This window comes from Pelophylax lessonae, assembly GCF_965119305.1.
Source record: "Pelophylax lessonae genome assembly, chromosome: 10".
In the NCBI taxonomy this organism is placed as follows: Eukaryota; Metazoa; Chordata; class Amphibia; order Anura; family Ranidae; genus Pelophylax; species Pelophylax lessonae.
Genome location: NC_138777.1, coordinates 134,978,628 through 134,996,926, shown reverse-complemented (window position 1 = coordinate 134,996,926; position 18,299 = coordinate 134,978,628). Strand labels below are relative to the sequence as shown.

The window sequence follows — 18,299 nt, the reverse complement described above, 5'->3', positions numbered from 1 at the left end:
CTGCAACTCATAAAAAATGTTAGTGCCCGCCCTGAATTTTGTGCCCTGCCTTTTATTGGATTCTTCCTGCTCTGTGCCCACAATCTTATCCTCTCCACGACCTGCCTTCCCCTGTGTGCCCTCTGATCCTTGCTGCTCTTCCCCCTGCCTGTAGCAGCAAAGACGGTGGGTTGTGCAGGGGATTGTATTGAGGTCACACAGCAGGGAGGATCTGATCTGTTCTGAACGGGGAGCAGGAGGATTGGTAAACATGTCTTTCATGTATAGTGCCCTCATCAGTTTCTTGAATGAACACCTGAAGGGATTGGTAAACATGAATTACATGTTTATGATCACTTCCTTGGCGTGAAGCCAATTTTTATAACATGAGTAGTTTGATTACAGTTTTGCATACCTTCAATCTTCATTGTTTTGCAAAATAGGGCACAATTTAAAATGTACAAATACTTGTTTTTTATTAACAACGCACTTTTTTTAAACTGTATGTTATGATGAGTTTGTGTGCACTAATAATAATTTGAGTGTATTTTTATAGAAAATAGTGTTTTGATAAACACATGTACGACTATTTCAGGGTGCACAGAATCAGAAGGACCTGTGCTTTTAGGAAACATATGGTTTGGCGGTATTTTACAAACTTTCAAAGCTGTAAAAATAGTGAAACATGATAGCAAAATTGTAACGGTAAAACGGCTATGGTAAGGCTAGTGTTTCTTAATGAATACTGATATTGTTAACATACATGAAAACAGCAATGGTATACTTACTTGTGTGATGCTGTCTCTCATGGTTGGGGATCTCCCTTTCCTAGTGGTGGTGGTGGCCATGGTTGTAGTTGTTTCCATGATGGTGGTAGACATGTCAGCCAAAAGTGTAGTGGCTGTTGTCTCAGTGGTCATGACTGATGGAACTTCACCAACAAGCATAAGATTGCCTTCCGTCCTGATATTGGGGTCACTCTCTGCAGCTAGGGAGAGCACCTTTAGACCATTGTAATACAAGCCTGAGATCTGACCCTGGAACGGCCGCCCTTGGTCCTTTCCACCAACTTTGATGGCTGCCTGGCTGTTGAATATGGTGAGCTGCCGACCTGGTGAATAACAAGAGTGATGACCAATTATTTGTTTAGGTTATGGAACATGTAATACAATACATGAAGGGGCTTTCTACCTACAAAACTTTTACATGCAGCATATTTGTTCACCTCCACTTCAAATAATTTAACAGCTCAGTTTGTGGCTCATACAACTAAAATAATTGTTTCATACAAAAAACTTTATGGAAATGGACTCTATTATGGACCTAGAACATCTCTTGGCAGCAGCATATCACTACCCTCTGGAATTCCAAAATATAAATATAATTCCTCATCACCCTAGTCATGGTGGAGTTGGGTGGAATGATTTCCTAACCCTCCCACCAGAACCGCTCTTCTGTTTCTCCTTCCCAACCCAACCCCTCATTCCAACCTACCTCTAATCCTCTCTACCCATAAAAAGACACAAGTAACTGTGATGTCACGTAGAAGACCATAGTGCCTTGTTTCTTTGCGTTCCAAAGCAGCCATAGCAACATGTTTGCATAACCCATACAAATGGGTGTAAATGTGTCAAAGTACAAACCAAAGCAACCTCTTAACCACAACATTAAGTCAGAGGAAACATGCTTTTGAAAAAAAGAACTATGCATAACATGGCACAGAAACATGCCTAAAACACACACAAACACAAAAATCTCCAAAAGGCATCATATTACAGATTAGACATTCTTATAATATGTCAACAAAAGTTAGATTTTATTTCCATCATTGACACTTTCAAAATTACAGAAAACAAAACAATGGCGTCTGCAAAAGTTTGGGCACCCTGCAGAATTTATAGCATGCACTACCCCCTTTGCAAGGCTGAGACCTGCCAGTGTCATTGATTGTTCTCAATCATCGTCTGGGAAGACCAGGTGATGTCAATCTCAAAGGTTTTAAATGCCCAGACTCATCTGACCTTGCCCCAACAATCAGCACCATGGGATCTTCTAAGCAGTTGCCTAGAAAACTGAAAATGAAAATAGTTGACGCTCACAAAGCTGGAGAAGGCTATAAGAAGATAGCAAAGTGTTTTCAGATGTCAGTATCCTCTGTTCGGAATGTAATTAAGAAATGGCAGTCATCAGGAACAGTGGAAGTTAAAGCAAGATCTGGAAGACCAAGAAAATATCAGACATAACAGCTCGCAGGATTGTGAGAAAAACAATTCAAAACCCACGTTTGACTGCACGATCCCTCCAGAAAGATCTGGCAGACACTGTTGTGGTACACTATTCCACTATAAAGAGATACTTGTACAAATATGGTCTTCATGGAAGAGTCATCAGAAGAAAACCTCTTCTACGTCCTCACCACAAAAATCAGCGTTTGAACTTTGCAAATGAACATATAGACAAGCCTGATACATTTTGGAAACAAGTTCTGTGGACAGATGAGGTTAAAATTGAACTTTTTGGCCGGAATGAGCAAAGGTACGTTTGGAGAAGAAGGGGCACAGAATTTAATGAAAAGAACCTCTGTCCAACTGTTAAGCATGGGGGTGGATCAATCATGCTTTGGGGTTGTATTGCAGCCAGTGGCACAGGGAACATCTCACGAGTAGAAGGAAAAATGGATTCAATAAAATTTCAGCAGATTTTGGATGGTAACTGGATGCCATCCGTGAAAAAGCTGAAGTTAAAGAGAGGATGGCTTCTACAAATGGAGGAAAGAGCCCTCCTCTGAATGGCAGTGCCAGCAGTAATTAGAAATCGACAATGACATTTTGTGGAGAAGCTTGGGCACTTTGTACCATCTTGTGCAAATTTTTTATGCATTTTCTTTAATGCTAACATTGAGGGAGCTTTTATGTGTCACTGTGTTTACACATTCCAATGCCTCCTCGTCTAAAACATGGCCTAGAACCGATTCTAAAGCTCTACAGGCCAGACCATCCCTAGGTGAGATGCCAGCATGCAAAATAGCATATATGTCAGACACCAGATATCTCTGAAGGGATTACCTAGATTGGGCATCACTAAATGGTGGGCTGCGGTCCATGTCCGGCCAAGCTACTGCTCTATCTAGAACGCAGCAACCGCGCCATTTAGCTGACGCTTTTGTCCCCAGCCTCCGCCACTGTCATTAGCAAAGCAGATCGGGAGGCGGGACAATTCTGGCCTGGGGGTGGGACCAGCACTGCATGGAGAGAGGCAACTGCCTGAATTAATTTTTCACAATAATCAGGGGGTGATTGGCTGCTAGGAGGCGGTCCTAGCAACCAATCACCAGCTTGCTAATATGAAAAGTTAACCCGGAAGCTCCCGTGCCCCATCCGGTGCTGCTGTGTCTTCAGTTCAGGATTGTCTAACCTCCTGCTCCTCGTTCTGTGTAAGGTAGGAGAGTGAAGGGATGAAAGAACATGGCTTTGAACTTGTGAGGGATGGGGAGCAGGGGTCAGTGCTGTGTGTGTGTGTGTATCATGTAAAGGGGAGCAATACTGTGGGGGGATGTGAAGGGGGCAGTGCAGTGGGGGTGATATGTTAAGAGGGCAGTGCTGTGTGTGTAGGGTGTGTAACACAATACAAATTCCATCTCAACACGGACAATAGGACAAGTCTGCCAATGACAGTCTGTGTGTCCAGCTATCCAGATAATGGTCTGCTATCTGTCCAGAACTACTTCTTCCCCCAGTCCAAAGCACCCCCGCACCTCCCACAAATAGGGTCACTTCACACTGTCAAAGGCTTTAGCTGTATCCAATGAGAGAATGGCCCTATTTCCATGATTATTGACAGGTATCTGAGGGTTCAAGAATAAATGCCTAATGTTAAGCGCGGTGGATCTGGAGAGATGGAAGCCGGACTGATCCCTATGAATAATCTTATGAATAATTTTTGCCAAATGTGTAGCCAAAACTCTGGCCAGTAATTTGACCTCAGTTGTAAACAAAGAGATAGGCCTATAAGAGTAGGTAGATCGAGCATCTTTGCCTGGTTTTAATAACAAAATGATTATGGCTCCATTCATTGAAGAGGGGAGAGTTCCCTGCTCAAATGCGTACGTAAAGACCCCCTTCAAACGGGGTACCAATATTTTGGAACATCTCTTATAGATTTCCGTCAGCATTCCATCCCCCAAACTTGCCCAGAGGGGAAAGAGCCAAAGCTTCTATGAGTTCATCATTAGTAAGAGGCGCATTCAATAACTCCCTATCCTCGTTGGAGAGCTGAGAAGGCCTGGATTTCCTACGTCGATGGTGACACCTTTGAGGAGTACACGTCTGCGTGAAAGGTTCTGAACACTGAAATTTCAGAATGTGAGGTAACAACTACCCCTGATGGGTTGTTAATCACAGCAATTTACAAAGACCCTCTATTGGACCTTGCCATCATCACAATCATATGGCCTGTGTTTTTACCCTCCTCAAAGAATTTTTGTTGGAGGAAAAACTGCTTGTTTCAGCTTTCGATAATATTGCATGTTTAACTATGCGTTGAGCCTCCACCCAGGATCTTTCATTAGTTTCTGTGGAGGATGCTATGTATGCTGATTCTGCCCTCTGGACCTCCTGCATCACTCTTTGTTCCCAGAATCTGGTTTTGGTCTTAATAAATGAGATTGTCTTAATTAAAAGCTTTTAACATGTCCCAAAAGATCCCAGGGGGGGTAAAGTGCTGATTCGTGTTAATAAAGGTGGTCAATGTGTTGGAAATAGGGTCATGATCAGCAAACAAAGATAACCGAAAAGGATTGGTTTTCCAGTGCAATCTCTTAGAAAACTCGGTCGTGCAAACTTGGATACATAAAGGTGAGTGATCTGATATGGATCTCGCCTCATACTTTGAGGAGGGTATTAAGGAAAGCATTGCATCATTGCCCAGACCCAAATCTATTCTCGATAATCCCCCATAGTGATCAACTGATATTGGTTTTTCATTGCCTATACCGATATTTTGCCGATCGCATATCGGTATCGGCCAATGTTGGCTGATATTTTTGCACATTTAAACGTTTGCAAAATAAGCACAAATTTCAACACAAATCTGTTAATAAACATGTTAATCTTTATTTATTAACAATTTTAACATTAAGGCCTCGTTCTTCACACCTTAACTGCATGAAAACTGATAGGAAAAGTGCACTTGCAGGGACATCAGTTTCACATCATGTGATTGTGCATTAATGCATAATAAACTGCTGCAGTACTGCACTCACTCACTGCAATCATTTTAAATCACTACTGCAGTGTAGTCAGTGCAAAACCGATAGAAAAAAAACTAGGCAACAGCTAGACAGTGGATTGGACTGGAGTCAGTGTGGACTACCTTTGCAGTAGGGCACCCACTGCAACTGCAGCAGTCAGTGCAAAACTGCTAGAAAAAAAGCTAGGCAACAGCTACACATTGGAATGGAGTCAGTGGACTACCTCTGCAGTAGGGCACTCACTGCAACTACACCAGTCAGTGCAAAACTGCTAGGAAAAAAAGCTAGACAACAGCTACACAGTGGATTGGACTGGAGTCAGTTGACTACCTCTGCAGTAGGGCACTCACTGCAACTACAGCAGTCAGTGCAAAACCGCTAGAAAAAAAGATAGGCAACAGCTAGACAGTGGATTGGAGTGGACACTACTCTTTTCAATACTCCCTGTTAAGTAGAACAATATTATACTGCAGAAAGCAGAACATTTCAGCATGTCCATGGTCACCTGTTAAAGGTCTTCGGTTTTGTTCATATAATGCTGCCACTTCATAAACATGCTCAGGAGGAGAGGAGGACAGAGGAGCAGAGAGAGAGGTATCTTCTAGCATGGGAAGCAAGTCTTTTGTACTGTGCCTCATTTTCTTTCCACCACTGAAGAGGATGACTACTTCTGTCAAATACACATACAATAAATCCCCCCAATAACGAGACAAAGCTCCGAGTTGAGGGTAAAACAGGAACAACAACATTTATTGGAAAAACACAGCACACTTTTATACAGAGTTTGGAACATCCTGCCCCCAACAACCGCTTTCCTATTGGTCAATTGTAAAGTACCTTCAGTTCCCCTTCTGGTCCTCCTTAGCCATGCAAATGAGGAATTGAAAATGAGTCAGCAGTGATTGGTCAGATAGCTTGACCAGAAGGACTGCCATGTGCAAGGAGACAGAAGCCCCCAGGGGGCAATCAATGTACACAATAGTCAGACACAGAACAATGGTTCCCTAACGAGCCCTCAATACACATTACTCTGAGTGTCAATACATCCCTTAGCAGACAACAGGTGAGGTCATTAGCACACCTGACAATAAGTGAATGGAAAGCCACCTCAGGCAAAAAGCAACATTTTCATAACTTCTAAAATATGCACCACATTCAAATAAAACTTACATTTTCAGAATCAGCATACTTCAAATGCAAACATAACCAAAAATCATAGAAATCCCTCCAGGGGTTAAAAAGTTAGACGGAAGTCCTTTTCTGACCAACCGCAGGCACATTTTCATGCCCAAAACAGTTCCATGGATTTGGGCTATGCGGTCGGTCTATTTCCCCATAGAGATGAATGGACTTCGAATGTCGAAGTACATTCGAACGGTCCAAATGTACGAACGGCCCAGTTCGTACAACTAACCATTGTCAATGGGGCCGCGTTCGTTTGAATTAAAATGGCCGCTGCCACGTGTTCGTTAGTCGCATGGCGTTCACTTCGACTACTTCGGCACTTCGATGGTCCGAAGTGCCAATACAAAACTGCGGGTCTTTTCCTTAAAGGGCCAGAAGCATAGAAATACAGGCCATATATGCCCAAATACAGTCTTAAAGGGGTAAAAGCCTCTAGGTCCATGGTCATATTGCAGGAGGCGAGCAACCAGGCTCCTCCAATGCCCAGTGGTGAGGTTGGTCTCGTCACATTTCTCCCCTTTTCCAAACAGACTAACCGGGTATCTGACCTTCTGCCGGTCAGTGCCTGTGTTAGTCCAGCAGCCCACCCACAAAACAGAAACAGCAGTACAGCCCACCCACAATAAATGGTTACTACACCTGAATAGCGGAGAATCTTGTCCAGGTCCAGGTGCCTCACCACGGCTGTGTGGGAGACTGCCTTGGTGGGTTGCTGAGTGGGCAGAGACCAGCGGTACTCTGCCCTGGGGCCAGCGCTACCACAGAAGTAGCCTGGTTGGAGACGGGTTGTTGGAGGGGGAGACCGACTGTCTCCCCTTTAGATACACCACCATACTGCGGTAGGGAGAGACCGACTGTCTCCCCTTTAGATAACCCACCATGCTGCTGTGGGGGAAGACAGACTGTCTCCTCTTTGGCTAAACAGCCCTGTTGCTGTGGGATGGAGACTGGGCTCCCAATTCCCAATGAAATATTCTGCCGCTGTGGGATGGAGACTGGGCTCCCAATTCCCTGCACTTCACTCGGCTGCTGTGGGATGGAGATTGGGCTCCCAATTCCCAACAAATCAAACTGTCCATGGGGAGAGGGGGTAACAAGCTCCTCTCCCAAATATACTTCCAGCCCCTGGGGAGGGAGACCGACTGTCTCTGCTCCCAATACAGTGTCCTGTTGCTGGGGAAAGGAGACTAGGCTCTCTGTTTCCTGCAGGACACTCTGCTGCTGTGGGATGGAGACTGGGCTCCCAATTCCCAACAAATCAATCTGCTGCTGGGCGACAGGACCGACTGTCTCTGCCCCCTGTAACTCAGCCTGCGGCTGGAGAATGGAGACTGGGCTCCCAATTCCCAATAAACCAGGCTGCTGCTGGGGAATGGAGACTGGGTTCTCCTCTTCCCTTAACTGTACCTGCCGCTGGAGTTCCTCCCAACGTGCTAGCTGGCCCTCTCTCTCTGCCCTGTCTAGCAGAGACATGAACACTAAGTTCCTCACGAACCGCTTGGATCTCTCCAGTGGATTGGGTCCGAAGAAGCTCAGCCGTAACCACACCATATGGTCATATTCTTTCAGAGAATATCTGTACTCCACTGCTGGTTCCATCCTGTTGCTTTAAGGGTTGCTGTACTGAGACATGCGTTGCCCCCAACTTGTAAATCCACGGAATGGTGTCTCCTGTAGCTGTCCTTCTGGCTGTGGGAATGATCCCGCCGATGCCACCAATTGTAACGACACCCCAAGTATAACAGGGGTTACAGTCGTCTAGGATAATCTGCTCCCGAACACCAGGATAGCTATCGACCACTCCAATCCGCCATACATGAAGCCCATCATTAATTCCCCCCCAAGTACGAGACAAGGCTCTGTAGTGAGGTTCGATCAAGAGTAAATCTCTTCTCCTTTATTGAAAGAAACACAGCATTTATATATACTTTGAGAATACCACATGAACAATGACTGTGTAATTACCTCCCTTAGTAGACAGCCAGGTGAGCTCATTAACATGCTTATCAATAGTCTCAGACCCAATTAACATACTGTCCTATTTTAGACAAAAGCAAATTCTTTAGGAGGGGCTGCTGGAAACAATCCCCCCTCTCTCTGCAGCTAATACACATGGATTAGCAGACACGTGTCTCTCCCATTTCCTGGACGCCCAAATTAGGAGTTGCATTTCCTGTGCCTTACAGTGTACAGGAATAAGGTAAATCTCCATATTTCCTGAGAGATATGGGTAATGCATATATTGTCCCATTTGAAATAGTCCAAACCATATTCTCAGTGTACACCACCCTCCCGGTCACCCTGCATCCATAAAAGATGCAGGGTGACTTAAACATAAGAAAACCACACAAGGCTGGACATGGTGTCTCCCAGCCTCTTAAAGAAATTTGGGGTCCACAACCCCCATGCCCAAAGTGACTCCTGTCACAGGGTCCTTCAAATAGAGATCCAGGCTCATAATTGCAAGATCAGAAGAAATTGAATCCTCCACATGAGGCCCCAATAAAACACTGAAAATGTCCTGATCAATTTGACCACGATGAAGAAGATTCTCTTCTGTTCGTTGACATATTTTTGGACATTTTTCTGTTTTTGCAGCATGCTGCTCTTTATAAAAATAGTGTTCTGGACTTGTCTTTTCGGCAGAAACTTCCTGCACCTCCTGTTGAATACGTATCTTGTCCTGTCAGCCACTGTTTTGCCTTTGCCAATACATCATCAGAAGAGAAAGCATGGTTCTTGTATCGAGGATTCAAAAGACTTGGAAGCACAACATTTTTAATCTCTTCATGCTTCTCAAAACATATATAAATCAAAGCTCTTTGGCTTGACAGACCATCATTTTAAAGTTGGATGGTGTTATGTGCCATGACACTGAAGTCTGACATATCAGCAAGCCTCATTCCTTTCCGCATGTTTGCTCCACTGTCTCGAAGTAGCACAATCATCACTCGGTCTTCGTTGATTCCCAAGTCTTCAAAAATGCCTAGAAACATTTCTCTACTGTACTCCCCAGTGTGGGATCCTTGCATCAATTTTGTATTTAACACCAATTACATTTTCGTCCATCAGCTGTCAATGAAGTGGCATGTAAGAATCATTAGTAACTTGGACTCTGTTTTTTCTGACCAGCAGTCAGTCGTGAATAGGGATGGATGAACATCGGCCGGGGCAGTTCGCGAACGCCAGCCGCAAATTTTCTCAAAAGTCTGCGAACCGCGAGTTCGCAGCGGGCCCATTGACTTTAATGGGAGGCGAACTTTAGAAACCTTTAGGTCATATTTGCAGCCACAAAAGACGTATTAGCTGTGCACAAATAGTCCCAGCACATGGACAATGTCATAACAGAAGTATTGCAATTGAAAAAGTTGCCCTAAATTTTTTTTTTTTACAGCAAAAAATATATATATTTTTTTCATAAATCAGCCAGAACTGACAGCAGCCAGTAAATACATTGTCTAATACATATAGGGTCCATTCACACATCTGTAAAATGGGTCCGCGTCCATTCCACAATTTGGTGGAACCTTTACAGACCCATTGTTTTTCATTTACAGTCTGAAAAATTAGGCATTCACAGGATAAAGAAGTAAGTGTCGGCCATTCCAGGCCCCAAAAATTAGCCCACATGCGTTTACTTGACAGCTAAGAACGTAGTATTCTGTGGCTGAAGGTACATTAGGCATTCACATGATACAGAAGTAAGTGTCGGCCATAAAAGGCCCAAAAAATTAGCCCACATGGTTTTAACTGACAGCAAAAAACTTTGTTTTTGATGGCTAGAGGTACAGTAGGTGTTCACAGGATACATAAGTAAGTGTCGGCCTGTATAGGCTCCAAAAATTAGCTCACATGGTTTGAACTGACAGCAAAGAACTTCGTTTTTGATGGCTAGAGGTACAGTAGGCGTTCACAGTATACAGAAGTAAGTGGCAGCCTGTATAGGCTGCAAAAATTAGCTCACATGGTTTGAACTGACAGCAAAGAACTTCATTTTTGATGGCTAGAGGTACAGTAGGCGTTCACAGTATACAGAAGTAAGTGGCGGCCTGTATAGGCGGCAAAAATTAGCTCACATGGGTTAAACTGACAGCAAAGAACGTAGTATATGATGGCTAGAGGTATGGTAGGCATTCACAGTAAACAGAACAGTAAGTGTCAGCCTGTATAGGCTGCAAAAACTAGCTCACATGGGTTGAACTGACAGCAAAGAACGTAGTATATGATGGCTAGAGGTACAGTAGGCATTCACATTACACAGAACAGTAAGTGTTGGCCTGTATAGGCTGCAAAAATTAGCTCACATTGGCTGAACTGACAGCAAAGAACGTAGTATATGATGGCTAGAGGTACAGTAGGCGTTCACAGTATACACAAGTAAGTGGCGACCTGTATAGGCTCCAGAAATTAGCTCACATGGGTTGAACTGACAGCAAAGAACTTTGTTTGATGGCTAGAGGTACAGTAGGCGTTCACAGTATACAGAAGTAAGTGGCGGCCTGTATAGGCTCCAAAAATTAGCTCACATGGGTTAAGGTGACAGCAAAGAACGTAGTATTTGGTGGCTGGAGGTACATTAGGCATTCACAGAAAAAATAATTGTCGGCCCTGAAAGGCCCCAAAAATTTGCCATTCAATGGCCATGAAATGCCTTTTATGCCGATGTATGTAGCGAAGCCAAGGACCAGGAAATGTTGTGGGTGGATGGCGATCTGGCGGATATTTGTGACCTGGCATGAGGAATTTCGATGAAACCTGGTCTACTGGTCACATGTGTTGAATTCCTCAGAGATCCATGCCTCATTCATTTTTATAAATGTGAGGTAGTCTACACTGTCATGAGCTAGGCGAGTGCGCTTATCGGTCACGATCCCCCCTGCTGTGCTGAACGTCCTTTGGTACAGGACACTGGACGGGGGGCAACCCAACTTTTCCATTGCAAATTGTGCAAGCTCTGGCCAGAGATCAAGCCTGCCCACCCTGTAGTCCAGGGGTTCATCACTCCTCAGTGCGTCCACATCAGCCGTTAACGCAATGTAGTCGGACACCTGTCGGTCTAGGCGTTCCCTCATGCTGGATCCCGAGTACAGCTGTTGATGGTTCGGCTGAAAGAAGGATCTCATATCTGAAGTGACCAATACATCTTTCAACCGCCCTCTTCATGCAGGAGCTGTTGGATTGCTACTCGCAACTGTCTCTCTGTGACTGGAAATTCCTCTGCCAGCACACAGAAAAGCAGAATGCAGCATTTCCCGCAGCAAGGCCTGGAAGTGCTGCATTCTGACCGCCCTCTGTGATTGTGGTAATATTTCCGCCATATTTTGTTTGTACGGGGGGTCTAAGTACGTTGCCACCCAGTACTGGTCCTTGGCCTTTATGCGTTTTATATGGGGGTCCCCCTTAAAACACTGCAGCATGTAGGCCCCCATTCCCACTAAACTGGAAGCGGTGTAGTGGCCTGCTTCCATCTCATCATCCAGGATAATGTCGTCCTCGTTCTCCTCCCCCCATCCACGGATAACACCAGGAATCCCAGAAAGGTTTAAAGCATGCTCTTCTTGCTCCTCCTCATCCCCCCCAGCACCCTCCTCCTCTGACTCCTCTTCAGACTCCTGCTGTTGATTTGTCTCAGATGGAGTAGCACCCCCTGGGAATTCATCCAACATTGCGACTTCCTCATCTTCCTGCTCCTGCTCCTTGACGGCTTGATCAATGACACGACTCAATGCACGCTCCAGAAAGAAGGCGTAAGGTATGATGTCACTTATGGCGCCCTGGCCGTGACTTACCAGTTTGGTGATCTCATCGAATGGCCGCAGAAGTCTGCATGCATCCCGCATGAGCAGCCACTGGCGAGGTGAAAAAAACCCAAGCTCCCCAGAACCTGTCCTGCCGCCGAGTTCGAACAGGTAGTCATTAACTGCACATTTCTGCTGGAGCAGCCTATCGAGCATATGCAACGTTGAGTTCCATTGCGTCGGGCAGTCACAAATAAGACGCCTGAGGGGCAGGTTGTGTCGCTGCTGAATGTCAGCAAGTCGAGCCATGGCTGTGTAAGATCTTCGGAAATGGGCAGAAATTTTCCTGGCCTGCCGCAAGACGTCCTGGACCCCAGGGTATTTGCCAATGAATCACTGCACCACCAAGTTCAGGACGTGTGCCATGCATGGCAAATGTGTTATTTTGCTCTGTTTCAGCACACTCAGCAGATTGGCACCGTTGTCGCACACCATGTTACCAACTGTCAAATTCAGTGGTGTCAGCCACTGATCTGCCTGTAAACGCAAAGCTGAAAGGAGTGCAGGACCAGTGTGGCACTTGGCTTCCAGGCACAACAGACGCAGCACAGCATGGCAACGTCTCACCTGGCATGTGGAATAGGTTCTCGGGATCTTGGGCGGCGCAGGAGAAGAGACGGTAGCAGCGGAAGAGGAGGAGTCAACCGAGGAGGAGAGGGAGGATGGAGGAGGAGGAGAAGAAGAGGCATAACTGCTTGCAATCCGTGGCAGTACAACTAAATCTACACGGTGCCACGGGTTACATGCTTAACGGCCGTCAGAAGGTTCACCCAGTGGGCAGTAAAAGTGATATACCTTCCCTGCCCGTGTTTGCTAGATCATGTGTCTGTGGTCAGATGTATCTTGGTACCAACACTGTGTGCCAGAGATATATTCACTTGCAGTTGCAGCTGAACATGGCCATACAGCTCTGGAATGCCCTTCTGCGAGAAATATTTCCTGCCTGGGACCTTTCATTGTGGTGTTCCAATGGCCACAAATTTACGAAAGGCCTCCGAGTCCACCAGTTGATATGGCAGTAGTTGGCGGGCTATCAGTTCCGACAAGCCAGCAGTCAAACGTTGGGCAAGAGGGTTATCCGGCGTCATCATTTTTTTCTGCTCCAACATTTGGACCACAGAAGCCTGCCTTTTTCCAGAACAACGCGACGACGGCATCATGGAAGGTGGAGTGGAGGGCAAATGTGAGGAGAGAGGAGAAGGAGAAGGGGCTGGATGGTGAGAGACTGGAGAGTGGCTTTGTGGGTTCTGACAGTGTTGCTCCCACTTGGCTTGGTGATGGGAGTTCAGGTACCTAAGGCGTTTGTCCCTAGGTGAGTGTTGGGCTTACCGCGACTTATGCGTTGACTGCAAAGGCTGCAGATGGCAACACTGTTGTCAGCAACGGACACATTAAAAAAAAGCCCACACTGCGGATCCATGTGCCGGCATCCTGGGGAGCGCCAGTTGTGACTGTGCATGGTTGATGGCTCGCTCCTGATACATTTGCAGTCTGCTTTGTGCCTCTTGTGCAATGCAATTTCTGCCTGCCTCTCCTCCCTATCTGCCGGTCCGTCTCTCCCTCTGAACTCCCTTCCTCTTCCTCTCTTGTGGCCACCCACATGACGTCCATAGACTCATCATCATCCACGTCACCTTCCCCACCACTAACATTCGAGATCTCGGAGTAGGCAGCAACGGCGGGGACCAACCTCCTTGGTCGGATCTGGGTACTGTCGTCAGACTGCTGAGTGGTGGCTGTTAGTACCTCCTCTTCCTGATCCGATGCCAACAATGGCTGCGCATCGCAAACGTCTTGTGATGGATCGGAAAATAATTCCAGTTACTCAAGCGGAGGGTATGTGGTGGTGGTGTCTTTGGGGGTGCACACAGCAGAGCGTGAAGAGGGTGCAGATAGAGAGGATGAGGAGGGTGCAGAAGAGGAAGGCTGAGTGACCCACTCAACCAAGTCTGGTGCGTCCTTTGCCGTAATTGCACGCGCCTTATGAAACTTCACAGTTAGGCTCCGGCCTACTGCTCCTGCCCTACCCCTACCACCCCTGCGTACGTCTCTGCCTCTTCCTCTGCCTGTCATGTTTTTTTAATTACCCTGTGACAAAAGTCTCTAGAGAATCACAGTATATGTGGAAAAAGGTAGATAACACCCCACTTCAATATGTGGTATTGGGGGGCCACAGGTTTATCACACCAGTTCTACAAATAATTGGCCAGTAACTGTTGTCACTGTGTGTAGCACAGTTAACACAGCAAGAGAGGCCAAATTGTGTCACTGCTGACGATCTCTAACTGCCCCTACAGCAACCACTGGATACCTCTCCCTATACTAAAGAGACTGTAATAGACCCTATAACGACATTGGAGCACTTTAAATGACTTTTGTGGTCATTAACATAGCGATTTGTCTCACTGCAGCCGATCTCTAACTGCCCCTAAAGCACTGACTGGATACCTGTCCCTAACCTGAAAAGAGACTGTAGAAGGCCTATACCAAAATACCAGCCCTGAAAAGGACTTATGTGGATCTTCACAGCGCTATATGTGTCTAGCAAACTCTCCCTGATGAGCAGAGCAGACCTCTCCCTACACTGGCAAAAAGGGGAATGTGAAATGGCCACCAGGTCAGGTCTATTTATAGGGTAGGGGGACTGTCCATGTGCTGGAATGTTTCAATTGGCTGTCCCGTTCCACCAGACGGCTGTGTCATGGGTCAAAGTTCTCCCCAATGTAAACTAATATGGCCGCCGCGAACGACGCCATATGTTCGCAAATTTGGCGGGTAGCGAACAAGCAAAATTTGCCGAAAACTGACCGCCGGGCGAACAGCAAGGCCATCTCTAGTCGTGAATGAGAGTGAGTTGCCAGCATTCTCTGGTTGCAGCATAGCCTTTACTTTGTCAATGACCTTTTGGTGAATCTTTGCCAGCATTTCGGTTCAATAATACTTCTCACTCTTCAGTGTGTAGCTTGGCTCAAGTATTGACATCAACCGCTTAAATCCTGAGTCAGACACCATTTTAAATGGCTGGTTATCAGTGACAATCATCTCTGTGATTACTCTGTCCAACAGTTGGGATCTTCCATCTGAATCTAGACAGCGACACCTGTTTTTTTTTTTCAGAAACATATCTGTTATTGTTGCCTGGGATAGTGTAGGAGGTATTTCAAAATCACATTGATATTCATTTAGTTTTTTCTGTGCTGCATGATATAGTTCAATATGATGAACTCTTATATGGGCCCAAAAATTTGACGTATTTTTGTTTTTTGCAGTTACTGATCCCATGCTTATGATGTTTGCACATGTGTTGCACACTGAAGCTTTTCCTGGAGAAGGTTGAGACGAGAAATAGTCCCAGACCACTCTTACTTTTTCTCTCCTCATCCATCTCCATTTCAATTTGAAAGATACAAAATAGATTAAAAAAATGGCTTGCTGAAGTTTCTGGCACCCTGTTGTGGGTTGGCGGCTGACACCTAGCAGTGTGGATGGCTTGCTGGCACCCTATTGTGGGTTGGTGGCTGACGCCTGGCAGTGTGGGTTGCTTGATGGCACCCTCTTGTGGGTTGATGGATGACACCTGGCAGTGTGGGTGGCTTGCTAGCACCCTCTTGTGGGTTGGTGGCTGATGCCTGGCAGTGTGGGTGGCTTGCTTGCTGGCACCCTGATGTTGGTTGGCAGCTGACGCCTGGCAGTGTGGGTTGGTGGCTGATGCCTGGCAGTGTGGGTTGCTTGATGGCACCCTGTTGTGGCTTAGTGGCTGATGCCTGGCAGTGTGGGTGACTTGCTGGCACCCTGTTGTGGGTTGGTAGCTGACACCTGGCAGTGTGGGTGGCTTGCATATTTACAGAGAATAGTGCACACATGCAAAAGAAATGACTATCAAATATAAAGGCAATCAGTAAATAATTGTGACAGCGAGCCTGGGATCTTCTCCTCGCACTTGCTGTCACAATTAAAAAAACACAAAAAAGTGGCCATGAGGAGCTCCGCCCACCCAATTGCATCATTCATTTACAAGAGTTCTGTGAATAAGGTGAACAAGGTAAGGGTAAACAGCTACACGGACAGTATGCAGGAGCCTGAGGTTGCACCTTCGATCTGCTGATCGCGAGTGCAATCCGTTACAGGCTCCCAATAAAAAATAAATAAAAACATACATACTTTTTTAACCTGCAAAAAGATGTGAATTTATTTATGTATTTATTTATTTTTTACAAAAGATTAACTTATCCTTTAATTGATGCTTTTATTAAGCAATCTAAACACTAATGTTCCAGTAGGATATAATCTAATCTTGAATAGGATGCATGGACAGGTGAGTAATATGTACAGTATAATCCCTACCACTTGGATGTTTAACCCTCCAGGTGTCCATTAATTTAAATTCCTGCAACACTTTTTGATCATAACTTGATATTTCTGTACGTCCCTCCATACTTCGGATGATGTATTTCAATGTTGGACGTAAGCAGCAGCTTATTTAGTCTTCTTTTAAAACCTATACCTGGTGACCTAATTGAACAGTATATTTTTGCAAGTGTGTATGGAAGTCTCTGCCTGAGCTCCTCCACACAGCGGGACAATCCAGCGGCATCAGCGGCTTCTAAGCAACGATCCAAGGCCGAAAATTAAACATCCACAACAGGTAATCGACCCCCTACCTGGAAAGATGTCCCCAAAACGCAAGGACTGGGGGGCCCAAAAAATGAATGAACTTTTTTCAGCCCAGCACTACCGTGAGCTCCAAAGATGGCGCCGATCGGCGGCCTAATGCCTTCTCTGCCTCCCAGCCTTACTCTGACCTCCCTGACAACCCTCTGGCAGCAGATGGGACCCCTGTGACTGATCAGACCCCCCCTACCCTCCACAGCGGAGAGCCCCTATAACAGCCCAGCCAAATCTAAGCAAAGATTAGACTAGACTGTACCCTGCCTGTCACTTCAGCAGCTGCTGACACTCTGCACACACAGGTCTTTTTACCAGCTCCTTCACCTATTGCCAGCATCCAAACATCTGAGCAACCGGTCATGGACACCCTGCTAAAAAAAAAATGCTACTCGCCCTACATACTTCTTTGCAATCTGAACTAACATCGATTGCACGCAATCTCACTACAGAAGTTAATATTCTCAGTAGCAGAGTGCACCAAGTGGAAAACGCAATCGGTGACTAGGGATGATCGAACGGTTCGGGTCGACCATCGGTTCAACCCAAACATTGGCTGTTCGAGGTTCAGCCGAATTCCAAACTTTTTGCTGAAAAAGTTCGGAATTCGGCAACCAGAACCGATGAAAATGCAATGGGACAGGAAATGGACTTTAAAAGCCAGTGATTGGACCAGAACCATCAGTAAAAACCAATTGAGGGGGCAGAAGAATGCTAGGAATGTGATTGGAGTGACTAGGGGGTCCATAGGCCAATCGTTAGTGAATACGCCCCCCCCAGTATATAAGATAGCCCCCGCCAAATTCCTAGCATTGTAATACAGGGACATGGAAGAGAGTGGAAGCAGTTCTGTTACTTCTGCTACAAAGTGTCATTTAGTAATTTTTAGTGTGGGGAAAGGGATATCTAGTGTAGTTAGGGTGCTATTTTCCACTTTAGTTAGCTTTAATAATCTAGTTTCTGTAGGGAAAGTGTTAAGTGTGAGGGGACCGTAGTGTAGTGTAGGGTTAACTGACTCTGACTGCTATGGCAGGGTGACAAAACCCTTCCATGTCAGGGTGACCGCTATAAAGAAAAGATTGTTTCTCTTTTGTCACTTACAGAGCAGCGATATGGCTTCTCATCCGTCAGCCTGCTTTTTGCTGCAGGCGTTCATAGGGCTTTTTTGGAGGACATGTTTGGAGTCAGGCATGACATCTGAACTTCTGTATAGGGGTATATATACACACACATGTATGTATATATACACCCACACATATATAGGTGTGAAAGTAGCAGAGCACTATGCTTGCGCTAATGAAATAATTAACAGGCATATGTCTCCGCTCCTATCACACCTATATATATATATATATATATATATATATATATATATATATATATATATATATATATATATATATTAGTGTGTGTGTGTATATATA

General features: G+C 45.6%; 1 protein-coding gene across 10 annotated transcripts in view; it reads right to left on the bottom strand.

Moving 5' to 3' along the window:
* The window catches only part of NRXN2 (neurexin 2), a 2,537,771-nt gene that overhangs the window by 254,053 nt on the left and 2,265,419 nt on the right, over positions 1-18,299 (bottom strand). For all 10 annotated transcript variants that reach the window (XM_082270633.1, XM_082270634.1, XM_082270627.1 and 7 more), the window contains one exon: positions 768-1,090. In XM_082270633.1, the coding sequence (XP_082126759.1) occupies positions 768-1,090 (323 nt within the window). The remainder of the gene's footprint in view (positions 1-767; positions 1,091-18,299) is intronic.